This window comes from Oryza sativa, chromosome 11, assembly GCF_034140825.1.
Source record: "Oryza sativa Japonica Group chromosome 11, ASM3414082v1".
Lineage (NCBI taxonomy): Eukaryota > Viridiplantae > Streptophyta > Magnoliopsida > Poales > Poaceae > Oryza > Oryza sativa.
In genome coordinates this window covers 24,223,397-24,251,389 of record NC_089045.1, presented here as the reverse complement: position 1 = coordinate 24,251,389, position 27,993 = coordinate 24,223,397, and the positions used below count along the sequence as shown (strand labels likewise).

Here is a 27,993-nt window from a genome sequence, read left to right as displayed (position 1 = left end):
CCCAAGAAAAGGAGCAAGTTGGGGAGTCAACCTCAAGTGGTTCAGTTGGAACATATGCTTTATCTCTACATTAGTAAACCGCAGTTTGACCAAAAACCGTTGGACCGGTGAACCGTGAGGTTGACCATGTTACACACCAGTTCGATTTTTTCAACTATGCTTCCAAGAAGCTACAATAACTTAATCTAAGTGTTAACTTAATCCCTGTGTCAAACCTACCTTGGATGAAAATTAAGTAGGCACGCAAAACAAGAAAGCCATTTGCGCATGATTAATTAGGTTTTAATTATTTTAAACTTGAAAAATGAATTTATCAAATATTTTAAATCAACTTATGTTTAGAAAGTTTTCACACAAAATACACCATTTAACAATTTAAAAAGCATATTAACAAAAATCGATAAAAAAATCTGTATTTTGAGTGCACATATATCATCTTCCGAGGCACATCCCCATGATTACGTATGAGGAGTAAGGCAGACAGCAGTAGTCCTTTTGAAAATCAGAGAACGCATGTGCGATCACCCTTCTCGAGTAAAAAAGAAATGCTTCAAACACCACAGTTTGTTTTATTGAAAAAACTCTGCAATGTTACAAATTAGAACAGTAAATTGAATTGTCAATGCTTTAAACACCACTTTTGTTCCTATGCAATGTTACAAATTGGAATAGTCAAGCATAATCTCCTCCAAATTTACCACAAATCATTTTTTTTAAAAAAAAAGACAAGATATATAACTTTCTTGTTCTTCCTTCTTTTCCTTCGATTATTGCTTTCCTTTTGTTCATCATGGACACTGCTGCTATATACGAGAGTAGTACGGGTACCCTCAGAGCTTTGATGCTGTCTTCAAGTCTTTGCTCGGCTCAGATTGGCGCTTTGCAGCCATACGTTCCTTCATCTTGAAAATGAGCTCATGGACTTCATCAAAATGAGGGCTTGTGGCTTTCTTCACATTCTGAACCCAACTGCGGATTTTCTCATGAGGTCCAAGAATCCGGTCGCGTTCACTATCACCGAGGACCTGCATATTAGTTTAAGAGTCATTTTCCTTTTCTTTTAGAAACAACTCCTAATGTGAAGTTTTCAAGTTTCTCAAATGATGTGGCTGTGGCTTGTTTGAATGCTTAAGAGGAAACCATAGTCTGGCTGGATTCAGCAGATTTTGTATTTACAGGCAAATCGTTGGAGGTGACACTCATGGGCAACAAAATTGAAATGGTGCGTATAAATTGATGTGGCAATATACACGTACCTCCAATTGCATTATTTCACAAACAAGGCTAAGATCTGCGATTGATAGCTGAGGATTGCCCAGTAAGAACTTTGCGTTGCCTTTGAGCCACATAGATTCAATCAGTCCCAGGGACCGGAACAGTACTTTCTCTGCCTCTTTTGCAGCCTGAGGGCTTGACGGAAGTCCAAGAGAAGGAGCCAACACGGTGTTCAGTATGAAGGTTGCTGCATAAAACGAATTAAAGGATGGAAAAAAGGCTTAGCTAGTGCAAAATAAATTTACCTAATTAGGTTTTTAGGTTGCCACAAACTGCAAACGTTCCTTTCTATGTTTAAGGTGTGCTTCAAATGCATTGATGGAAGGATCATTTGAAATCAGAGTCGGAACTATAGCAGAAAATTGGACTTCTGGTTAATGATAACTCCACATGATGAACGAAAAAGCCTAACACTACCTCTCCTTTTTACATTGTATACTGGGTTCACTTCTCACCTGCACCACGACGCAAATTTGAATGATGCCAATCCAAGATGGCCTCAAGTTTGGCTCTGGTGAACAGGTCTGCAGGATACCTACAAGAGACAAGATATGATAAAACAGAGACTTAAACTTTGAACAGTATCCATTCATTAAAAAATGACTGACAAACTCTCACACTATGGCAGACTCATGGCTATAATGTGGCATATCCAGTGCAAGTATCATCTTGCCAAAACTCAGTAGCATGTCATCTCAAAACTAATTGAAACAAGCTGAAATTTTTTGGACTAAAGCAATGGTAAATATATAATGCAATGTATTAACTAAAAAATACTCCCTCCAGTCATTTTTATATTTGACACTGGTAGAACTAAACTAAGCTCTCTCAGCGTCAAATAAAGATGACCGGAGGGAATAAGAACAGAAGAATCCTAACTTGTGGGCTATTGCAAGGAAAATCAATTTGAAAACCCAGCATATCACAAGTGACTGAAACGAATCAGATTGCATGAGCTGTCATGGAAAATCGGCAGCAAAACCTTTAAGTTATAGAAGCAACCAAAATCTTTGGATAACCATTAGCTCAAAGCCAGTTGAAGCAAATCAAATTATTATGCAATACCATGGGAAATAAACCATTAAACTCAAAAGGCTTGACTGAATATACTGTAAGATATAGTTTATATATAAGATGGAATAAAGTAATTGCAATCCAAGTTTCTCTGTCTAGCCTAGAAAGAAGCAAGTGAAGGTTCCAATACCATGCTTAGGCTGAGTTCGGGAGCTCCCAACACGCAAAACGGAGTGGCGGTTAGTGCATGATTTATTAAGTATTAGCTAAACTAAACTTGAAAAATGGATAAATATGATTTTTTTTAAAAGCAACTTTCCTATAGAATTTTTTTTGCAAAATACACACAGTTTGTAGTTTGGGAAGCGTGCGTGCGGAAAACGAGAGAGTTGAGTTGGGAAAGATGGGGGAAGAACATAGCCTTATTTGTCATAATAACAAGCATAGTAACTGTGCATGGCAAGATGTCAAATAAATAATTCTATAAGAGTTAATGTTAAAAATACAAAAAAACTACCCTCAAATCTAAAAATACCATACATGACTGACTTTCTCTAAGATGAATCAATCACATACATATATGCATATGCAAAGAATGCCACTTTTCTAGGAAAAAAAAAAGACCATGCAAATGACACACAACTGTCCACGTATATTCAGCCACAAGATTTTCTAAAGTGACAGCACACCAAATGCATATCCTTTGGAGTAGAGATATGATTCATCTAGACCAAGTACTTTGCGAAAATATGTGGATAAAATGCAACAATGGGGCAACGCAAGTGACTAAGTAGTATACTTGACCCTCGGTTGCTGCATAATTCAAGGCAATCCAATAGCAGAAGAACACACAAGTTGCCCAAAAACCACAGCTAAAGAAAAAATTCTTGTAAACAGGCAATGCAAATGGAGTAGCATTACACACCAAATGCATATCCTTTGGAGTAGAGATATGATTCATCTAGACCTAGTACATGGCGAAAATATGTGGATAAAATGCAACAATGGGGCAACGTAAGTGACTAAGTGGTATACTTGACCCTCGGTTGCTGCATAATTCAAGGCAATCCAATAGCAGAAGAATGCACATAAGTTGCCCGAAAACCACAGCTAAAGAAAAAATTCTTGTAACACGAAAAAGCAGGCAATGCAAATGGAGTAGCATTACGCACCAGTGATCTGCAACTCCAGGGAACACCGTTGCAAGATACCTCAGAATGGCATGGCTGTCACAAAAGGAGCGAGTTTTGTCAGTGCTTTATAATTGTACCTAATAAAATAGTCGGCAATGTTCACAGTCATGGAATGTAACAGATTAAAACTGTAAATGGGGTTACTATACTATATTGTAATGAAATATGGACTTACTGGAAAGTCTAGAACATAAACATTTTTTTCGTTGGCATCAAATGCCTCTAATTTATGGTTTCGGCATAAAAGGAATAACCAAGAAATAATGCAGAAATTCAAGAAGAATGCAAAGGTCAAGAAGATAAGGCGTCCTCACTCCTCAACAGGAATTGAATTGGTAGGTCTCTATCTCTAGTTTATTAAGTATCAAAAATATGGAGTCGCAATATGCGGCATTAAAAACATTCAAAAGTGTGCAGCTTACATGGATAATCTTTCACAAAACAGAAAAAACAGAATATGGAAGGCAAGGAATTGCAAATTCCATGCACAGTTCTGGCGTTAATAAACTATAAGTGTACACACAAGACAGAAGAATATCCCGAACAAACTGTAAATACGCATCGAAAACTGAACTGGAACAAAATTTTGGTCCTGTACAAAATTGACATTGCAAAGGGCAGGTGAGAGTCTGAGAGACAGGACAATTACTGAATCGTGCGCTAGAGTTACTACTATTATTCTGGAGGAGTCTCGAGAGGGCATACAAACCTCTCAAACAATCTGAATCGCCCATCAACGATTGCTGGCACCTGTCCCATTGGGTTTATCTCTGAAGAAAGGAAGAAAACTATAATATATATACTAGCTCTACAGTATAACTAAAGCAGTGGGGAAAAGATTGCAAACTTTCATGCCAGCAAAAACAAAAAGGGAAAGAAAAAAAAAAGATCAAGAAAGAGCGTCAGATTACTCTTGAATTCAGGGGACAGGTGCTCGCGCTTGAACAGATCCACCGTGACCTCCTCGAAATCGATCCGGTTCACTCTGCAACCAACGCAGCGTCCAAGAAGATATCAAGATTCAGGACGATTCAGGGGGGGAAAGCGAGTGAGAGGAAAGAACTGGCTGGGGTACCTGCAGAAGATGATTATGGCCCGGCTGGGCTGCGACCGGCGGTCGGCGTACACCTTGAGCAGCGGCTGCATGGCGGGGCGGCGAGCTAGATGCGGCGGCTCCGGCGGTCGTCGTCGGCGTTGGTCCGTGCAGAGCCAAGCAAAGTTGCCAACTCAACAAATCCCAAGTCAATCTCTCGCACAAGGAGAGTCAAAGAGACCAATCTGCTCCCTCCACCTCCCACAAAATTCCAATGAAATTAGTTGGTGGTGTTTTTTTTTGCTTTCTTTCATGTGTTTCTTTCCCCTGCACGAAATCTGGATAGAACTACTTTAGGTTCTTGGCTCTCGTTCCTTTCTCCTTTTCTTTTTAGAAGATTATTTTATCCCCTTTGAACTTTTTTTTTCTACAATATACCCATGAATTACAGAGCCGAATATAAGATTAACCCCTCAAACGGCTTTAGGGTGGTTTTGGTACACGTGGGCTATCGTAGGATGTCACCAGACAGTGATGTACACCTAAGACCGCGACCAACGCAGGCAGCACCCTAACCATACACGTAAGCAAAAGTGATTAAAGACTCGGGCTTAAGCAACCATCCTCCAAATACATGTACCTTGAAGTGGGCCCTATAGCACTTTTTCATATCAGCCCTTAATATAGAGGAAAATTATATATTGGTCGATGGCCCACTGTCATACTCTCTTAACTTTCTATCATTTTCATCCCCACCACTACCCCGCGCCATCACTCGCACTTCTCCACCTGCACGCGCTCGCTCATCTCCTCCCACACACGCTCACCTCGTTGGCGCTTCTCTTTCTCCCGCACGCCTCGTCACCATACCCCTCTCCTAGGTGGCGCCACCTCTCCCCTCTCTTTCCTCGGTGGCGGAGAAGCCGGCGAGCTCAAGCTCCACCTCTCCCTCCCGAGCACACGTCCAGCGGATCGAGGTGGATCAAGGTGGAGTAGGTGAAAATTGAGGCAGTGGTGGGAGATCAAGGCAGAGATAGTACATATCGGGGGCGGTGCCGGCGGATCGAGGTGGAGGTGGCGGATCAAGGTGTGGCGGCGGCGGATCGAGTTGAAGGTGGTGCAGATCGGAGCCGTGCGGTGGGAATCGATGTGTCCCTTCTCTCCAGTCCACTCCCTCTCCATCTTCTTCCCTGGTGCGGGGCAACGGCTTGGGGTGAGGCATCTCCTCAACGCAACTCCTCGACCAAAAGCTAACGAAACTACGGGGCCCTCTGCTGGGGGTCACGGCGCTGTGCGGGGGTGCGATCCCGACCGAGCTAGCGCGAATATTTGCCTCGGAAGGGGTGAGACCAAGCTTCACGCTAGAGCGTTGACCATGGCCTAATAAGGAAGCCTCAGCGTGTGTGGAAGGAAGATTTTTTAGTACATGGTATATTTATATAAACACAAAAGTTAAGTGGGGCAAAATGGACAACTCTTTTTTATGGCAACGTCAAAAATATTGAAACTTTATAATATAAGCTAAAATGAGTCCCTACCAAATTCAACGATTTAAAGCTATAGAATTGGACAACGACATGTTCTTTTCAAATGAATGAATGAATGAATACGCATGATTTTCGAGAGCTCCTAAATGATTTGATCTTTTTTTTAAAAAAAACTTTCTGCAAAATATTTTTAAAATGCACTTTCTGATTTTATAATAAGTGATTTGTTCATTTGTACCAGTGAATAATTATCACAAACCGTTCGTGTATTAAGCATTCAGCACGAAAAAAACCATAGGAGGAATCCATACCAATGTGTTTGGCACGGAGTCTCGGTTTGGAAACATGCTAAATGTTATAATTCGAAATCTTAACTGTCGCAGAAAAAAAATTCTCCAGTTTGGTAGAATACACTAAAAATTACATGTTTTCAAATAGAACCCTCATTAACAAACAAATTCCTGAGTTTAAAGCAGAGCTAAGTGAACTTCAAGTTTGATGAGTAATAATTAATGTGATTCCGGTGGGAATCATGTTAGATTAATTCATGAGTTCCAAAGTATCGAGGGATATGTTTGACTTTGATTCCCTCCAAAATGCACGCGAACTTAAAATGAAAGGCCTCTTAATAAAGTTTACATTTATACAAAAGTTGAAAAAAAATGATCTTCATTAGCATATAACAATGCATACTGTCTTCATTAGCATAAAAATGCATACTGCAGGCTAATGCAGAATACAATATGAAACAAAATAATCTAAATCTCATGGTGTATTTATAGCAAAAAGAAATGTCGATTTAAGTACAATTAATCTACCATAATCTAAAAAACATCATAAGCTGCCATCCATACAAACGAAATTAAGCCGAGGACTAATCACATGTGCATAATATACATAAGAGCTTACATAAGATTAAACACTAGCTAATTAATCAACTAGCTAGCTTAGTGAAGGTGAGAGAGTATTAGTGTCGTCGAGATAAGAGTGGCTGCTTTTCTGGGTCGTCGCCATCCTTGGTCGCCACTGCCATGGATGAGTCGTCGCTGTTGATGATGGTGGTCTCTTTCTTCTTTGCCCATAGCACCACATACAGCCCCGAGAAGAGGAGAATCATCCCTACCACACTACACATACAAACCAAAAATGACTCAGTAATAATATCGTTTTTTGCATATATCGACAGAGACCAAAGATGTAAACTAATTTTATTATCATTTTTAAAAAAAGAATTTCTACAAACATTATCGAAAGATTTTGATGAAAAATTTTAACATTAAAATTAGTATAAAATTTAACATTATAACTATAATACAATGTAGCTATAATACAAGTAAATCAGATGTAACGATATGTAAATTAAAATCGCGCCATAGTATAGTGTGGTATGTGTCGCGAGTTTGACATGCGAGTGACCCGTGGTTGATTTTTTATTCCGATCGTATGCACGAATCTCAACATGGATTCGATGGCTCATGGCTGAAAACTTAGAATTTCCCGTCTAGTTTTCATGACAGTCGAATAGTGTCGCCTCGACCTATTCATATATATATATCTATGTTAACTATTTTTTTTACTACTATACCAATATGAAACTTTGCGCAATGTTTTCTTTCAAGAAATAAAAAGAAGAATGAGCAGCTCTACCTTCCAGGCTTGACGACTCTGCCGAGGAAGATGGCCGAGAAGACGGCGGAGCCGACGGTCTGCGTGGGGCTGAACATGGACACCACCACGGGGCCCTTCTTCTTCAGCGCCCACGCCTGGAACGCCACGCACGCCGAGCTCACCACGCCGCCGACGAGCACCAGCGCCAGCACGGCGCGGAGCCCCACGACCCCCGCCCCCGCGCCGGTGCCGGCCAGGCTCCCCCGCGCCACCAGCTGCAGCGCCGCCGTCAGCGCCGCCCCCAGGAACGACGTCACGGTGCACAGCGTGATCGGCGCCGGGAACCCCACCATCGTCGCCGCCTGCAGCACGGTGGTGCACGACACCACCACCACGGCGCCCAGCAGGCAGAAGCACCCCGCCGCCCACCCCGACGACGGCGACGGCGAGTACGGCGGCGCCGTGGCGCTCTGGATGACGCTCATGGTGATGGCGCCGCCGAGGCAGAGCGCGGTGCCGACGATCTTGGCCCAGGTGTAGCAGCAGCGGAGGCGGACGCGCTCGAGGCCGAGGGACGCGGCGACGACGAAGATGAAGCCCGGGGTGAGGTTGGGCATGGCGGCGGCGATGGCGGGGGACGTCCGCTTCATCCCCTGCAGCATCAGCGCCTGGAACCCCGTGACGCCGCCGAGCGCGAGGAGCACGAAGCGGAGCAGGAGCCGGCCGGTGAGCAGCTGCTCCGCCGGCGGCCACAGGAGGCGCCGCTCCAGCGCGACGGAGAACGGGAGCGTGAACGCCGCGTTGGCCAGGCTCCCGAACGTGACGAGGAAGAGCGGGTCGAGCCCCCGCTCCATCGCCGGCGCGAGCACCACCATGTACGCCGCCCCGGCGAGCTGCACCCCCATCATCCCCGCCGCGATCACCGCGTCCTCCCACGGCGAGCACGCCGCCGCGGCCGCCTCCTCCTTCTGCCGCTCCCGGCCACGATGACCATCGCCGCTCGCGGCGGCGGCGGCGGCGGCGGCACGGAGGGAGGAGAAGGAGGCGGCTCCGACGAGGGTGGCGCAGACGCACGGCGGCGAGAGGACGTGCACGGCGTGGTCGGCCATCGGTCGGTGGGTCGTACGTCGTCGATCGATCGATGCCGCTCGATTGTCGGGCGGGAGGTGGGAGGAGGAGAACCTATTTTTGGGCGCGACATGGCATGACATGCGTCCCGCCATGATCGATCGATCGAGCTCGTGTCCCTCCTCCATCCGTGCATGTCGATCTCATCCCCACATGCAAATTATTTAGATATTGGTAATATGTGAGGTATCATCTCTCTTTATTAGACTATAATCTTATCACTGATCCTTAACATATAAGCCATCAACCTTTTTTTACTTGATGCCGGAACATAACCTATTACTAAAACTCATAGCAATAGTTAGTTTCAGAACATGTTATCATTAATCACCAAAACTTATCTAGGCAACTAGATCTTACACCAGTTTTGTAAGATAAGAGATGTGTTAGATTTAGTTTTGCAGTTGAGGGACATGATTGAAACTCGACCCTTAGATAAGGGACGAACATTGAACTTCTTCCACAAATCTATTCTTTGGTATTCCATTCTCGCAGGCCGGGCTGGCCTGGCAACCTGAAGCCTAAAACTTTCTGGGCCATGCACGATTGCTAGTCCACACATAGTAGTACACTATTTCTTTCTTAGAATAAGTTCACTTTGGCTCCCTCTATTTGTCGACCAGTCTGATTTTCATCCCTCGATCGCAAAACCAGGTACAACAGGTCCCCCAACTTACGAAACCGTTTAAATAAGGTCCCTCGGCAGTATTTGGCCCCGGTTTTGGCTGAGGTGACGCCTACGTGGCAAATTTGACTCGGTCTTCATCTGACGTGGCATTAACGTGGCGCTTACGTGGCAATTCGATCCGAAAAAAGATAAAACCTTTGGGACCCACATGTCAGTTTCACATACACAACAATAAAAAAAAATGGTGGGGCCCACATGGACCCCACCAGTCATCCTCACTACCCCTTCTCTCTATCCTCTCTCTCTCTATCCTCTCTCTCCCTCTTCTCTCTCTCCAGTCGGAGCGGCGGGCCGGAGCAGTGCCGGTGGCAGGGAGGAGCGGCGGCGGCCGGAGTGGGGCGGGCAAGGAGCGGCAGCGGCCGAAGTGGGGCGGCCGCCGCATCGCCAGGTATGTCGGGGCGGGTGTTCCCCGTCAACTACCGCCGCTCCCCGGAGGCTTACGCGGTGGCGGCGATGGCACCGCGGCGGGGAGGCTGCCATGTTGCATGGTACTAGCGCCGCGCGCTCTCCTCCTCGGCAGCCTCGGGGCCGGGAGCTCCCACGGGGCCCTCGCTGACGGTGGCCGCGGTCTGGGAGATGGCGGCGGCGGCGGATGGCTCCTCAGTTGGCTCGGCGGAAGGGCTCTCCTCCTCCGGCTCCTCACTCGCGCTGGGTGCAAACGCCGGCCACGTGGCGGTTGAGTCTTCGTCTCCTTGTGTAGGCACGATGCCTCCCTCTTCTCTCTCTCCTGCCAACGCAGCTAGAGCCGCCCATCCGTGCCGACTGCCTCCCGTGTCGGGCAAGGAGGGAGGTGGTGTACGGCGGCCGAGCGATGAGGGTCGCCGCGCAGCGGCCGCCAAGGAGGAGCGGCGTGCGGCGGACGGGCGAGGATAGGACGGACGCGAGTTCTGGGCAGAGCGTCGTCGTCGTCATCGTCTTCGGAAACACCGCAGTGGTTGTCGTCGCGCTCCACCCGCTGCTCGCCGCCGCTCCATCTGTGACCTACCGCCTCTCAGCTCCATCGCCGCCCCTCTGCGCCGCCTGCTGCCGTTCGCCATTCTCAGGGGAGAGAGAGTGGGGGATATAGAGAGGAGGAAGGAGAGAAGATAGAGAGAAGGGTAGTGAGGATGATAGGTGGGGACCACGTGGGCCCCACCATTTTTCTATTATTGTGTATGTGAAACTAACATGTGGGTCCCATAGGTTTTATTATTTTTCAGATCGATTTGCCACGTAAGCGCCACGTCAATGCCATATCAGATGAAGATCGAGTCAAATTTTCCACGTAGGCGCCACCTCAACCAAAATCGGGTTCAAATACTGCCGAGGGACCTTATTTAAACGGTTTCGTAAGTTGGGGGCCTGTTGTACTTGTACCCGGTTTTGCGATCAAGGGACGAAAATCAGACTGGGTGACAAATAGAGGGACCAAAGTGAACTTAAGTGCGCACGGAAAATGGAGTGATTAATTAAGTATTAGCTATTTTTTTCAAAAATGGATTAATATGATTTTTTTTAAACAACTTTTGTGTAGAAACTTTTTAAAAAACACACCGTTTAGCAGTTTGAATAGTGGGTACATGGAAAACAAGATAGGAGTGTTGGTAACTAGCTTGCTCTTGCAAACACAGCTAGGTTTTTTACATGATATATATATATAGAGAGAAGCTGGTGCTAGCTCTATCATACTTTTTTAAAAAAGAAAAAAGAAATCATCAATCATACTTTCGTTGTTTGATCAGCTCATTATTTAACCTATGAGCTCTATATCTCGCTAACCAGTGTAGTGTTCATTTGGCTTTTCTACAGGATTATTGCAACGAATTATTTTCTTCACGGTCTTAAAATATATTTTTTTTAAAAAAAAAGTTTTCTTCTACTGTGCTCTTGGACCATTCGTTCTAATAAGCTACTCCCAAAATCTATACTCCATTAAGGCCCCCCCTTGATTCAAAGGAAATTCTTAGAAATTTTAGAGGATTTCATTCCTGTAGGAATTTTTCCTATATAGCTCTTTGAATCAAAGGAATGGATCTTATGGAATCCTATGAAATTCCTATGGATTGTCTAATGCCATGCAAGTTTTGGAGGAATTCTAACATAAGGTAAAACCTCTTGGAAATTTTCCTTTAAGTCTTTATCTCTCCTTTAATTCCTGTATTTTTCCTGCGGTCCAATCAAACGATCATTCTTGTGTTTTTCCTGTATTTTGCAATCCTCTGTTTTACACTTACATTCCTATCAAAATCCCGTGTTTTTCCTATTCCTATATTTTCTCATTCCTGCGATTCAAAGGGGCCCTAAAAGGCACTACTAGTCATGGTGGCGGTGAATCTGCCATTGCCACCTCGTCACTCCTTTTGCAAATTTTACAAATTAGCCCATATTGTTTTTTATATCATGGAATAGTCCAATATTTAATTCAAATAAGTGAATACCACATGTTTAAATAAACAAACAAGTGATACTAACCTATTTGATAAACTATGACAAAGCATAGGTATTTTGCTAGCTAGTACTTGTAAATAGTGAAGGAACGTAAGTGAAGGAGTATTTGTTTTTAAAACACATTTTAAATATAGACACTTAAATTGTATATATACTCACTCCACATCTATCAGAACGTCTAATACATTTGGTCGGTATGTCTTAAAATTAACGTTATCATGAGCCTCTCCCTGTCAACTGTACATACGTTGTCTACTACTCCAGCTAACCTGCATTCACCTCATGGAAGGAGAATTTGTTAGGTGTATAACATATAATATCTATATCTACCTTAGTTGACGATAGCTACTCATGTGTTGTATTACTAGCTCTCTTATTATTATTATTCTTCCTCTATTAATTAACCTGATGTGACTGGCCAATCCTCCTATCTCGTTCCTGTTCTGTTTCCCATTCAATATAGGCTTTATTTACTTCCTAAATTTTTTTCCCAAAACATCACATCAAATCTTTGGATACATACATTTAGTATTAAATATAGATAAAATAAAAAATAAATTGTATAGTTTGCATGGAAATCACGAGATGAATCTTTTGAGCTAATTAGTCCATGATTAACCATAAGTGCTACAGTAACTCACATGTGCTAATGATGGATTAATTAGGCTTAATAAATCCGTCTCATGGTGTGACACCCAAATTTTTTTTTTCGCGAACTAAACAATGCCATAATCTGATTTTGACTTCGAGTTCAGTACAAATTCAGCTTAATTGTTGACTCGGCCTTTATGGATGGCTTGAAATTAAGCAAAATTAATACGGAGTATTTGTCAATTTACGCATGTGTCACTCTACAGTTTTCCACAGAGGAAAACTCCAGTGTGGTCACTATAAACATTAATTTAATTCCCATCGTTCTCCTTAGTACTCTCTAGGGCATTGACATCTTCTTAATTTGAGACATATACTCTACTATAATTACTTTTATAACTAAATTAATTAGTTTATTCTTCTGGCGGTGATAATTAAGAAAAAGAATTGCCAATCATGTGGTTGAGATGGCCCAATCTCGACCTACTAGATTTATGTGCCTTGTCGTGGCAACTGATATAGTACACATCGTTGCAAACGTGTTCTCAGTTTGTTTGCAAATTCTATTTTAATTTGTTACAGAATGTTAATTTTTTTGTTGTTGCAACTTTGTTTACAAAAGTGTTGCATCTTTTATTTTATTTTGCTGCAATCTAACATTTTATTTGTTACATAAGATGATTGATCCAATTTGTCTCGTGTTGCTTTAAGTTAAAATATAAATTAAGTTGCCATGTTATATTAATTAGTAATTTCTTATGTCACCACAAGGGAGACTGGCCCCGGTCTTTGGTCCATCATTTGACAATATCCTAGGAGTGGACAAACTGAAGGAAATTCATGAAAAGTATAGCATTGTCTTGGGGTTTAAACTTCAAACCCGTAATGTTTAATTAGTTGCATCAGCACATAGCAAAGCAGATCACGACCATCCAGGGAATTGTAGATTTGTACGTATGTACTAGTACTTCATTCGGTCATGAAAAGTAAAACACCAATCTTTCTATAAACATCTCGAGTCAAAATTTTCAAACTTAAAGCATTAACCTTCCTAACACTTAGATCAGATACATGAAAAATTGCAGCACATGTAGAGATTCATACCTCTTAACTAAAAAGCACTCCATAATATAATAATAGTAGTAGTAATAATAATAATAACTATCAAATTTTGTGAATATATTCTAACGACAATTATTTGTCAAAGTTTGGCGAAAATGACGTATACATATGTTTAATTAGATGATTGCAACGTATCTACACAAGTACGTGTATCTAAATAGCTCCATGTGAGGAAAAAAAGAGCAGAATAGCTTGTGCTTTGAATTCAACGGTTAGCTCGATTAAGGCTAAGCTATCTCCATCATCAGTATCTCATTTGACTGTTTACATCCGTTTGAATGTAGATCAGATCGGTTCAATCCATTATCCAGAAAAACATCAGTATCTCATTCTCAGAGTCAATCGATGAGACAGTACACATCTCGTTCTTAAGCCACAGAAGGACTAACACGCCAATCACAAGTCCTCAAAATTAACAATTAATCTGACAGGAAGCTGATGAATTCGTAGCAAAGAAATTAAGTTACTCCATATAATAAGGAATAATGTTGATTCCGACATGAGCACACATGGCATCTAGAAGGTTTGACTTCCCATGCAAAACAACATGTACAAATTAATATGTGTTCTGTACTAGTATATTACTATTGCATTTGATCTACTAGCTTATATAATCCTCACTATCATATAGAACTGTATATAAAATCACCAGGATTTCTGTGCATACATGTCTATACATATGTTTCTTTTACTTGAAGAGAAATCTTATCTGGATACGTTTGTAATAATTAATTTACACACGCATATATATGTACGGTTTGATCTAGTAATACTCCAAATTATGGTCAACTATTTTTGACCAGTGACAGTACATAGCTAGCTATCTCAATGCCTGCTCATTTTCACAGATATGGTCAATTACTCCACTATGTAACAGTTCAATTTTCATTAACTACCACACAGTGGTGCTCATTGGTTGTTTCCTATTGTTTTATATGTGATGATTCCTGGCTGAGAGAGCTCCGGCTCCTCGCACAGAGGGAAAAGTCTCATCACATGATTTTGACTTGGGCACAAAAGGATGCCGACCTCTATAGCTAGTTGGATGCATGGATCTTTCATCCAACAGTTGAAACATGTGATTCAGAATTCTGCCCAAAAAAAAAGCTCAGGCAATTGATTACATAGCTAATTCAACTGTTCCCAAGAGTTCAACATATTCTTTTTTATTACATAAAAGAAGTATATATGCACACACTGTACTTGTACACACCGGCGAAAACATCCCTAAAACATACTCAAATAGACCAAATGGCAACTCCTTAGCACGCTACTAAAAAACTATTTTCAGCAACCTCCTCCCCACTCCCCGCTATTTTTACATACGGACTAAAAGAAAACCAACACATGAAAATGCACCGAGAATCATTTAGTCACGAACCACCTATAAAAGTTACTTTTCACAATCGTCGATGGTATTAGGTGTACTGCTTGTAAAAAGTGTTACTTAAAAGGACCGACGGTGTTATACTTTGCACTAGGATCACCTAGGTTAGATCTAGTCGGGTGGTTCTATTTGGGTTTGATGAACGACATTGTAGATGAAAGGGAGAGGGTTTAGATACCGACCGGTTGAGGAGTTCGTGGAGGAAGAGGCGCCGGACATCGTCGTTGTCGTCGCGGCTTGACGTGGATGGCAGCGACGGTGTGCTTGACGGCGGCGGTTGTCGTTGCAGCGGTGGTTGTGGGCGATCCCGGTGAGGTCGTGGCGCGGCGGTGGCGTTTCCCGTCACTGGCTGCGCCCCCTCGATCGGATTAGGGTTTTGTGGGGTGGAGGTGGCGGCGGCGGTGAACTTCGTACCTTGTGCCGTGCCGGCCTCCACCCCTCTTTTATATGGTGCAGTGTGACGGGGGCCCACCAGCCATTTGGGCTGGGCGCCCCCGATCAGGGCGCGGTCAAGGCCCCCTTGAGCCGTTGGGCTCAAGGGGAGGGAGATCTATTTAACATTCTCCCCCTTGATCTCACTTTTTCTTTTAGCTTTTTCTATTCCATCACAGATTTGTAAATAGAGCATGTTTCATCGTCACGGTCAATCACCGATGGATTCGACAGCCACTATACACATCTCTATTCAAAAACAGATACTTTACTTTTGGGCCCTGTAGTCCAGGATTCATAAGGCTTCCCTTAAACCCATGCCGGCTACATGTTCCTTGAACACGTTGGGTGGTAGGCCTTTCGTGAGCGGATCCGCGAGCATCCTTTCTGTTTTAATGTGCTTGAGACTTATTGTTTGATCCCGGACTTTGTCCTTCACAACATAGTACTTTAAATTATGTCAATGTGTTTGGCAGCACCACTTGACTGATTGTTGTGAGCGTACATTACTGCGGGTTCATTGTCGCAGTATAACTTTAGTGGTTTCTCAATACTGTCAACCACCTTTAAACCGGGTATGAACTTCTTTAGCCAGTTCACCTGCCCCGTTGCCTCATAGCATGCTATAAACTCGGCATACATAGTAGACTCTGCAGTGATAGTCTGTTTTGAGCTTTTCCATGAAATAGCTCCTCCTGCCAGGGTAAACACGTATCCCGATGTTGACTTTGTATTATCTTTTGCAAAGTCAGAATCTGAGTACCCCACTATCTGGAGTGATTTTGATCTTCTGTAAGACAGCATGAGGCCTTTTGTTCCTTGGAAATAACGCAAGACTTTCTTTACCAATTTCCAGTGCTCTAGGCCTGGATTACTTTGAAATCTGCCAAGTAACCCGGTAACAAATGCCAAGTCAGGTCGTGTGCACACTTGCGCGTACTGTAGGCTTCCTACAGCTGACGCATATGGCTTTGTTTTCATTTTATTGAGCTCATACTGATTTCTGGGACATTGCGATGCCCCATACTTTTCGCCTTTCACTATAGGAGCAGGTGTAGCACTGCATCTGTACATGTTGAATTTCTTCAACACCTTTTCTATATATGTCTTTTGAGAAAGTCCCAATGTATACTTTGTTCTATCTCGGTGAATCTCTATGCCCAAAACATATGAAGCCTCACCGAGGTCTTTCATGTCAAAGTTTGAGGACAAGAATTTCTTTATTTCCTGTAGTAGACTGACATCACTACTAGCCAGTAGAATGTCATCCACATACAGAATTAGGAAAATAAATCTCCCATTCTTAAACTTTAAATAAATACAGTTGTCCTCAACATTCTCTTGAAACCCAAATTTCTTTATTGTCCCATCAAACTTCAAGTACCACTGTCTCGAAGCTTGCTTTAATCCATAAATGGATCTCTTTAAACGACATCCCATATTTTCGTTTCCTTTCATGACAAAACCTTTCGGTTGCGCCATGTATACTTTTTCCTCCAAATCTCCATTTAGAAATGCCGTTTTTACATCCATCTGATGTAATTCCAAATCATAATGTGCCACTAGTGCCATTATAATCCTGAAGGAATCTTTACAAGAGACTGGAGAAAATGTCTCAGTGTAATCAATCCCTTCTCGTTGCGTGAAGCCTTTTGCCACAAGTCGCGCTTTAAACTTTTCTATATTCCCTTTGGAGTCATATTTGGTTTTGTAGACCCATTTACAGGCTACTGTTTTGGCTCCTTTAGGAATTTCTTCTAAATCCCAAACATCGTTTAGTTTCATTGATTTCATTTCATCTTTCATGGCTTCCAACCATTCAGATGAGCGAGCGCTTCTCATGGCCTCTTCATATGAGGTGGGATCATCATCCATATGCGACTCTTCTATATTATAAACTTTATAGTCATCACGGATAGCCGATCTTCTGACTCTTTCAGACCTTCTAGGGGCCTGCACATTTGGCACATCCTGTACCTGAGGCTCTTGTTGAGTCTCCTGTACTGGCACATTATCTGTTTGAGGCTGTTGCAACTCCTCCTCTGGTATGGCAACCATTTATGTTGAATCCTGTAGAACAGGTTCCTCACTTTCATTCATTGTTGCCACAGGAGGGGTAACAACAGGTGCTGGTACCTCAATGACAGGCATTGCAGGCACAACATCAGCAGGTAGAGAGAAGAAAGGCTCCTGAGTCGACGGAGCGGGTACAGACACCCGCCTCTCCTCAAGAGCAATTTCTCGAACTACCGAGCTCCCCCTAATCATTTCGTCTTCCAAGAAGACAGCGTGTCTCGTTTCTACAAACTTTATATAACTGTTTGGACAGTAGAAACGATAGCCTTTTGATCTTTGAGGATAGCCAATAAAATGGCAGCTGATTGTCTTGGGATCCAACTTCCCAATATTTGGGTTAAATACTTTGGCCTCTACAGGACTCCCCCACACACGGAGGTGAGCTAGCGAGGGTACTCTTCCTGTCCATAGCTCATACGGTGTTTTGGGCATCGATTTGCTTGGAACTCTATTGAGAATATGAATGGCAGTTTTTAACGCCTCCATCCATAAACCCAGTGGTAGTGTGGAGTAGCTCATCATGCTGCGCACCATATCCATAAGAGTACGGTTGCACCTTTCAGCTACCCCATTCTGTTGAGGTTCGCCCGGTGTTGAATACTGGGCTACTATTCCATTCTCTAGCAAGAACCTTGCAAAAGGTCCAGGGACTTGCCCATAAGGCGTATGTCGACCATAGTACTCCCCCCCACGGTCAGATCTTACTACTTTAATCTTTATATCATGCTGATTTTCAACTTTAGCTTTGAATATCTTAAATTTATCCAATGCTTCTGATCGCTCTTTAATTGGATAAATATAACCATAGCGGGAGTAATCATCTGTGAATGTTATGAACGAGTCATAGCCATCCACACTTTTCACAGGAAATGGACCACAAATATCTGTGTGAATGATCTCTAAAATTCCTGCGCTTCGTTTTGCACCCTTTTTGATGCTATTTACAAATTTTCCTTTAATGCATTCTATGCATTGTTCTAAGTCTGAGAACTCCAATGGAGGAAGAATTTCATTCTTAACTAGTCTCTCAATTCTCCCCCTCGAAATATGGCCCAAACGATAGTGCCATAATTTCGATGAGACATCGGGAGTTCGCTTTCTTTTCTTGTTTTCTTTTGTCAACGAGGACACAACATTCACATTCTCAGAAAGAGATAACAAATAAAGCTCGTCTCGCAACACAGCAAGACCAATACATGCATTATTATACCATAGTTCACATTTGCCACTTCCAAAGCGGCAATCATATCCATCAAAATCCAACTTTGATACACTTATTAAGTTTCTTTGCAAAGAAGGAACATAAAAGACATCTCGAAGTAAAAGTGTGAAGCCATTCGCAAGCTCTAGAGGAAGATCTCCAACAGCTTCAACTTTTTCTTCAACTCCATTGGCAACTCTAATGGAGCTTTCTCTTCTTTGCGTAGTCCTCGTCGAACGGAATGCCTTTAAACAATTACAAGCATGAATAGTTGCTCCAGAATCAATCCACCATGTGGATCTAGAGTAACCAACATAATGAGATTCATTTACAAATGTAATAATGTTCTCACCTTTCCTTGCCATGATCATTTTCAAAAAGTCAGGACAATCTTTCTTGTAGTGTCCTGTCTTCTTGCAATGGAGACACTGATCTTTCTCAACAGCGAACTATTGTTGCTGAGGCAAATGCTGAGACTGTTTAGCTTTTGAGGTGGGAGACTTGTGGTTCTTTTTCTTATCTTTAACATAGTTTATTGAACCACCATTTGATTCTTTGATTCTCTCCTCCTCTTGCACACAATTAGCAATGAGCTTCTCAAAGTTCTACTTCTCTGGACTTATGTTGTAGTTGACAATAAAATTGTCAAACTGCTTTGGCAATGAGGCCATAACCAGATGGACCAGAAAGTCATCTGTTATGCCCAAATCCATTGGCTTCAACTTGGAAGCCATGTTGCTCATTCTAAGTATGTGGTCTCTAACACCACCTCCATGGTACCTTTCTGTCACAAGCTGCTTGATCAACTGTGTAGCATACGTCTTTGAAGAGCCAGTAAACTGACTCTTTATTCTTTCAAGGTACTCTGAGACAGCGTCACACTCTGGGATTGAGCCCAATATGGTAGGCTCAATCGTATTCTTTACCACAGCCAAACATTTCTTGTTGGCTAAGGACCATTTCTTTTGTTCAATGTCATACGACATGACGAGAGGAGCATTGTCCCTCTGTCTCTTTTGCCAGTCAGCATCTGACTCATTTTCACCTCTGACAAGTTCAGCAGGTTCTATAGGACATGGGGTAGTCAACACCCAGTCCACCTCTCCCAAGATAAAAGTAAGGTCGAGTTTTCTTTTCCATTCTGCGTAGTTATCTCCTTTTAGGGTCGGAATATCTTTAATGCAACCCATCAAGGAGTAGCCACCTGAAATAATCATGTGCGGTGAGAACAAAATTAACATTAAAATATTATGCATTAAGCATATATCACCGTTGGGCAGAATTAGACATAACACATATCACCATAACTATAATATTGCAATTAACAACGTTGGTCAGAAAATTACAACATCATAGCACATAATTAATGTTCCTAAAATTAAATTCTCCCGTTGGTTCGAAATTTAATTTTAGAAACACTAATTTTCATCAATTTCATCTATTTGCAGCGGAAAACTATATAAAAAACATATGAACAGTAGCAAAATCTCTGTAATTTACTCTCTAAAAAAATTCTCCCGTTGGTTCAAATTTAAACAGAGGTAAAACATGCAAAAATCTATTCAAAATTCTATTGAAATTTGCATGAAAATTATACAAAATAAAATGGAAAAATTGCTACTGTTCTCTTTTCTTTATTTTCGGCCCCCGAGGGACCTCTTTTGAACTTTTTCCGGCCGGCCCGCGGCCTTTTGGCGCGGGCGGGCGCGCCTCCCTCTTTCCCAGGCCGCAACCTGGGCCTGGGCCGGGAAAACCGCCACGCGCGCGCTCCCTTTTTGGGCCGGTTTCGGCCCGACCGGCGGCGGCGACCGTCCGATCCGGTTCGATCGGACGGCCGGGCGGGGAGATCGGGCAAACAAAAACGCCGACCCCCCCAGCCGCCGCGCCGAACCCTAGCTTCTCTTCTTTCTCTCTCTCGCGCGACCGCGTGGACGGCGTCGCCGCCGCCGGCGACCTTCGCGCCGCCGCGCCATGGCCGGCGTGCTTTTCTCTTCTCTTCTCCCCCACCGTCTCTCGCCCTCCACCCGCGTGAAGTGAGAGAGAGAACGGCGACGACGAAGATGGCGGCGCCGCCGCGGGCCCCCTCGCCGGCGCGCGCGTGCACCCGCAGGTGCGCGCGCGGCCGTCGAGTGGCTCCTAGGCGGCGCCTCTTTGCCCCTCCCCCCCTCCGTTGCTGGCGTCGATGACGGCCGGCGACGAGGTAAGATTAGGGTTAGGGTTTTCGGTTCTTTTGATCCGTGCGGATCTTGTGCTTTTCTTTCTTTGGATTTCTTTCCCCGAAACGATCTAAACACTAGGAAAGCTCTGATACCATTGTTATACTTTGCACTAGGATCACCTAGGTTAGATCTAGTCGGGTGGTTCTATTTGGGTTTGATGAACGACATTGTAGATGAAAGGGAGAGGGTTTAGATATCAACCGGTTGAGGAGTTCGTGGAGGAAGAGGCGCCGGACATCGTCGTTGTCATCGCGGCTTGACGTGGACGGCAGCGATGGTGTGCTTGACGGCAGCGGTTGTCGTTGCAGCGGTGGTTGTGGGCGATCCCGGCGAGGTCGTGGCGCGGCGGTGGCGTTTCCCGTCACTGGCTGCGCCCCCTCGATCGGATTAGGGTTTTGTGGGGTGGAGTTGGCGGCGGTGGTGAACTTTGTACCTTGTGCCGTGCCGGCCTCCACCCCTCTTTTATATGGCGCAGTGTGACGGGGGCCCACCAGCCATTTGGGTTGGGCGCCCCCGATCAGGGCGCGGTCAAGGCCCCCTTGAGCCGTTGGGCTCAAGGGGAGGGAGATCTATTTAACATTCTCCCCCTTGATCTCACTTTTTCTTTTAGCTTTTTCTATTCCATCACAGATTTGTAAATAGAGCATGTTTCATCGTCACGGTCAATCACCGATGGATTCGACAGCCACTATACATATCTCTATTCAGAAACAGATACTTTACTTTTGGGCCCTGTAGTCCAAGATTCATATGGCTTCCCTTAAACCCATGCCGGCTACATGTTCCTTGAACACGTTGGGTGGTAGGCCTTTCGTGAGTGGATCCGCGAGCATCCTTTCTGTTTTAATGTGCTCGAGACTTATTGTTTGATCCCGGACATTATCCTTCACAACATAGTACTTTATGTCAATGTGTTTGGCAGCACCACTTGACTGATTGTTGTGAGCGTACATTAGTGCGGGTTCGTTGTCGCTGTATAACTTTAGTGGTTTCTCAATACTGTCAACCACCTTTAAACCGGGTATGAACTTCTTTAGCCAGTTCACCTGCCCCGTTGCCTCATAGCATGCTATAAACTCCGCATACATAGTAGACCCTGCAGTGATAGTCTGTTTTGAGCTTTTCCATGAAATAGGCCAAATGGCAACTCCTTAGCACGCTACTAAAAAACTATTTTCAGCAACCTCCTCCCCACTCCCCGCTATTTTTACATACGGACTAAAAGAAAACCAACACGTGAAAATGCACCGAGAATCCTCAGTCACGAACCACCTATAAAAGTTACTTTTCACGATCGTCGATGGTATTAGGTGTACTGCTTGTAAAAAGTGTTACCTAAATGGACCGACGGTACTAGGAAGCAGGTGGATCTGATAGCTACAGTGCTAAGGATCGGAGGCGGATCTAGCAGTAGCGATGCTCAGGAGCGATGATCCAAATCCCTACTGCGGCATCCATCGCCGTTGTGATGCAGCTACAACAGTTAAAACTAAGTTTTCATGGCGAAACCGAGGCGGCCGTGGAAGCTGCCGGCGGTTGGCAGCGTGTAGCCGGAGCTTAATTCATAGCGCCGATCCGGCTACGGCGGCGGCGCCGCCGCCGGCGTGATGATAGCGACGAGGACCGTGAGAAGGTGGCTGCGATGACGACCAGCAGCGGAGTAGAGCGAGTGTCGACCGGCTACAACGACTGCGACGGCGATCAACTAACAACGGAGCGGTGCGAGAGCGTCCGGGTAGAAACGACGCGATGAGGGATGCGATGACGACGACGGTTTGCTGCTGTCGTTGATCGATATGCTTTGTGTATATTGTGTGCTGCTCGTGTTAATGTTCTACTGTACTGTTGTTGATGTTTTCATTTTGGCCATGTTGGACGACTACTCTCTAAATGTGGATGGATGTGGATATATATGAATCAAAAGGGATAGGCCAACCCGTGTGCAAACCCGCTTATAAACAAAATTAGTGAATAATCCGCGGGTCGACTTTTACCTACTAATTTAACTTATAATTAAATGGGTTTATGGATTGACCCACTTGCATCGCCGAGCCATGACGTGAAAACTCGTGGATTACCTTTTATTTAACATATAAGTAGGTTTGCGGATCGGCCCGCTTGCATCCCTATGAATCAATGATGTTCATTTCATTTTATTTCACAAACGAACGTTTTTCTAAGTGGGTATCTTCACATGTGGGTGTGGAACCGCTTGTGAATACTGATGAGACTTTCATAGGCCATTTGTTACAGGCATTCCATTCACTCGCCTGTAAAAATCATTTTTCGACCACATGGAAAAGCGATTTTCATATAAAATCCTACTGGCAACTTAAATGATAACTTCCTAGTGTCAGTAACATGCTACTGAAAGCACGCATGTGTGTATATTGGTAGATGTAGAATTTAAACCCTGCTATATAAGTTTATATACCCACGACTGTATGGCCACACCACCGGTGCTTTTAATTCCAAGCATCCAACACACTTGATGTATGTGCATGTGAAAGAAATACGTCTTTAAAGGACGTGTTTACACATTAATAACTAATACCCTCTCTGTTGTAAAATATAAGGATTTTTAGGTTATTTAGCAATTACTATGGTTAGGTTAAAAGATTTCTTTATATCACTTCATTTTTTTTTAATTTGAATTGCTTAGATTCCCTTTTCAAGCATCTGACTAACTTCAAAATTATTGAAATGATGGGAATTATAGAAATCAGCATAGAAATACTTATATTATGATACAAAATCTTTATCATGGAAATCCTTATATTTTGTAACAGATCGAGTAAATGACACTCTAATATATTCTCTTTTTTTTCTTAACTTTCTAAATCTACTTGGGCACCACGCAACAAAACCAGCACAATCTCTTTCTAATATGTTTTAAAATTCGTTTTCCAAATATTCTAAAAATACTTTTCCAACATACGTGCATTGTAGCTTGTTTGACTGGCTAATTAAGCCGCCAGGACGACTAGTCCAAGCCAATCATATACACTTCGGTACGCAACAATATGAAGAGCGCCGCACGGTGCCAGGTGCTATTACCATAGCCACTGCTGAAATCCATATATTTTAAGCTGATTATATTATATATATTAATTAGTAGGGTACAATTTTATTGTTAATGCTGACGCAAGTGCGTGCATCCAGCCATCTCCGATTCTCCAATTTTGCTGATCGCCTAGTTTTGTCTCTTCCTTTTTCTGACGATGCAACAAATTAACACACAGACGCACATGCATGCATATCATCCGTGATCATATCTGTATCATGGGACTAATGATATATATGACCAAACAACTGTAGTAGGTGCGGCGGCTAGCTATTTCTTGATGTTTCATATATATTAATATATATATATATACTTCTTCCGTTTTATATTATAAATTAATTAAATTTTTTCTGAGTTAAAATTCTTTAAGTTCGATCAATTTTATAGGAAAAAAGCAACATCTATAACACCAAATTAGTTTTATTAAATTTAACATTGAATAGTTATTTTATAATATGTTTGTTTTTATTGAAAATATTAGTATATTTTTCTACAAATCTGATCAAAATTAAAAAAAAATTGAAATGAGTTAAAAATAATTTGACCAAGAAAAAAGCCAAACAACTAATAATATAAATTAGGAGTACAGCTTTGTACGTATTAGTATTGGGTTTATAATATTTTTTGAGGGAAGTATTTATATATTTATATATATGTGATATAAAATGTTATTCGTTTTAATATATAACTATATGACGTTTTTATTTTTAAACATATATGTTTGATCAATTATTTGTTTAAAAATTTACACAAATGTAAAAAAAATTATAAGATTTGGTTAAAGTACCATTAATAATAAAATTAATCACATCAAAACAAATATGTTCACATAACTTTTGAAATAAGACAAATTAATGGTCAAACTTATATAAAGGATCAACACAGCACCATATAAAAATGGAGTAGGGAACCACCGATAATTCAAACCATTAGCTAGCTAGCAGCGGAGGTAAAAAAAAAAACTAATTAAGAACTTCCCTGTTATACGCCAACACCACGTTTGTGGGAGAATTTTTGTTATACAGTCCACGGGTAATTCTTAATTAACCCTCTCTAGTTTAACTGGGTCATTATATTACATCCTGGCGGGGCAGAAAAAAGTTTCAAGTCATATTTTGTATCAGCGATTGAAATTTCGGTAATTTCGCCCCTCCCCACAGGCAAACACATATTCCGAAAATTTTGGTGTTTTTTTAAATTTTTTGAATTTGGTCAAAGTTTATTCAAATTCGTCAAATTTTAAAAAAATCGGGAAAAAAATACCGAAAGGCAAAAATCACATTTTCGAGATTGTAGCCCTGCTTCGCATTGGTAAAATGAAAAAGTGTGGTGTGAGAAAAAAAAATAGAAGAGTCTTTGCACAGGAAAAATCTACCATGCATGCATGCATGGGGAAGTTCATCCAGAATCACTGAAATAGATAAGGTGTTGGGTAACAACTAGGGCTGTGTTTAGATCTAAAGTTTGGATCTAAACTTTAGTCATTTTCTATCACATCAACCTGTCATACACACATAACTTTTCAGTCACATTATCTCCAATTTCAACTAAAATTCAAACTTTGGATCCAACTAACCACAGCCTAGAGCAGAAAGGCTGAAGCTGTTGCTTGACTTAGCTTTTATATGACCACCGCCGCTTTTCAAGGTTTATCCCTTTAACCTGTTTCCTATATTTAGGCATTTGGCATCAGACCGAATACAAAACTACATTAATTTTGAGACGGAGGGAATCAGGGAATAGTAAATATATACTCTCTGTCTGTCTCTCTCCTCTTTCTCTCTCTTTCTCGCCCTTTCTTTTCATACAATGCCCGTTTTCTTGGAATCGTTTAAAAAAAGAAAAATACTAATAATTGAGGTATCCTTCTACAATGAGGAAATTTTATTAGTTTTTATTAGAAATAAACTAATTTGAGTAAGAACTATTACCATCAGTTCCATACATTCAGCTACCAATTTATTTAAATTGGATCTATTAGAGTAAGTGCACAATGAAAGTCAGAGCTTTTGTTGGCTGTTTCTAATGATAGGTGGAATATAAGGGATAGGTTTGACGGAAAACATTGTGCATCTTTCGGAAGTGATTTGACATGCCAATTGTGCTCTTGTAAGGAAAAAAAGAGACTTATCCCTGATTGTTGGACTGCTACAACAAGCGAGGAGGTCTTATATATATCTCTTCTCTCTTCATTCAAAAAGTTTTATATGCAACTTGAAAATTATTAAAACGAAAGCCCTTCTGTAAGATCCTGGAAGTCACTCTTTAAGAGTGATCTCTATCTACTGTACATCGTGTAAATTTAGATGAGAGATCAGATCTTACTGCTTGGATATATTTTTTTGTAGAACAAAACATGAGACTTTTCTTGTTTTTAATAAAGCTCGAACTATGGGGTTTAAATATGACATTATTATTACCTCTATTTTTAAATATGACATTATTGATTTTGGACATACGTCTTCAACCATCCATTTTATTAAAAAAAGGAAAAAGTACGAATTACCCCAGAACTATCGCGGTCGGCCTCCCCCCTCCCCCCCCCCCGGAACCCGAAAATCAGACATGACTCACCCTGAACTTTCAATACCGGACGAATTACCCCCCCTCAACCCAATCCAGAGCAGTTTTATCCTACGTGGCGTACGCGTGGCAACTCAGTCAGCATTTTCTTTTTTAAAAGATGGTGGGGCCCACCTATCATATACTCTCTCTCTCTCTCTCCTTCCCCTCTCTCACTCTCACTCTCTCTCTCTCTCTCCCTCTCTCGGCGAGCACGGCAGACGGCAGCTACGGTGGCTCGGGATGCGGCGGCAGCAGCGTGGGATGCGGCGGTGGCGTGGGAAGTGGGATGCGGAGGCGGAGGCGGCGGCGGTGGCCGCATGGGATGTGGAGGCGACATCCATGGTGGCCGCGGCAGCGGCGGCGAGGAGGACGCTAGCGAGCGAGGCAGTGAGGAGGACTGGAGGGTGGTTGCTGTGGTGGCGTGGTGATGGCAGCGAGGAGGAGCGGGGAGAGGAGCTCGGAGGCCACCGTGGTGGGCTTCGACCACTAGTGCGCCACGATATCTGAGATGGTGAGGCGGCGCGGGAGGTAAAGCGGCGAGTGGAGGAGGTCGATGAGGCGGCGCGCGAACGTTCTTGCCGCGGAGGTGGGCTTGGAGGAGACGGGGAATGGAGGTGGCGCGGGATGCGGAGGCCGCGGCGGCGCGGGACGCGGACGCGATGGTGGCGCGGCACGCGGACGCGACGGCGACACGGCACGCGGAGGCAGCGGCGGGGCGGGACACGGGACAACCCAGTCCCCTCCTGGTGGCGTCGGGATCCGCTGGACAGCCCGGTCCTCCTCCTTCTCCTTCCCTACGCCACCGCCGGCTCTTCCCACGCCACTGCCGCCTCGGTGTCCCGCACTGCTGCCGCATTCCACGTTGTCGCCGTCGCATCCCACTTCCCACGCCGTCGCATCCCACTTCCCACGCCGCCGCAGCTGCCGTCTGCTGTGCTCGCCGAGAGAGGGAGAGAGGGACAGAGAGAGTATATGATAGGTGGGCCCCACCATCTTTTAAAAAAGAAAATGCTGACTGGTTTGCCACGCGTATGCCACGTAGGATAAAACCACTCTGGATTGGGTCGAGGGGGGTAATTCATCCGGTATTGAAAGTTCAGGGTGAGTCATGTTTGGTTTTCGGGTTTGGGGGGTAATTTTCGGCCGACCGCGATAGTTCGGGAGGGGGGTAATTCTTACGTTTTCCTTTAAAAAATCTTTTATTTTGTTGCACTCATTTCATCATTAATACTACTTCAAGTCAGGGTTTGCAATTCCGAAACCCTAGGTTTTGCTGGTGGGGGTGAAATTTTAGAAATTTTGGTATCTTTTAGCCAAATATTTTTTGAATTTTTAGCATATTTAAACTGAATTTGACCAAATTTACAAATATTTGATAAATAAACCAAAAATTTCGGGAGATTTGTGTTTGCTGATGGGGACCGAAATTACATAAATTTTAAACACTACTTCAAATATGACTTATACTTTTAAAATATTTGTA

The 27,993-nt window shown here is 43.1% G+C and overlaps 2 protein-coding genes across 2 annotated transcripts; both read right to left on the bottom strand.

Moving 5' to 3' along the window:
• Positions 1-546: 546 nt before the first annotated feature.
• LOC4350808 (glutathione S-transferase T1) lies at positions 547-4,721 on the bottom strand. Its single transcript, XM_015762488.2, has 7 exons — positions 4,558-4,721; positions 4,394-4,467; positions 4,192-4,252; positions 3,462-3,515; positions 1,731-1,810; positions 1,257-1,462; positions 547-1,025 (listed from the first exon to the last, which is right to left on the bottom strand). Exons 1-7 carry the CDS (start codon positions 4,626-4,628, stop codon positions 831-833), a joined length of 741 nt encoding a protein of 246 aa, XP_015617974.1. The 5' UTR covers positions 4,629-4,721; the 3' UTR covers positions 547-830.
• A 2,035-nt stretch (positions 4,722-6,756) lies between these two features.
• Positions 6,757-9,291, bottom strand: LOC107276970 (WAT1-related protein At5g47470). Its single transcript, XM_015761199.3, has 2 exons — positions 7,650-9,291; positions 6,757-7,129 (listed from the first exon to the last, which is right to left on the bottom strand). Exons 1-2 carry the CDS (start codon positions 8,864-8,866, stop codon positions 6,970-6,972), a joined length of 1,377 nt encoding a protein of 458 aa, XP_015616685.2. The 5' UTR covers positions 8,867-9,291; the 3' UTR covers positions 6,757-6,969.
• Positions 9,292-27,993: the final 18,702 nt, after the last annotated feature.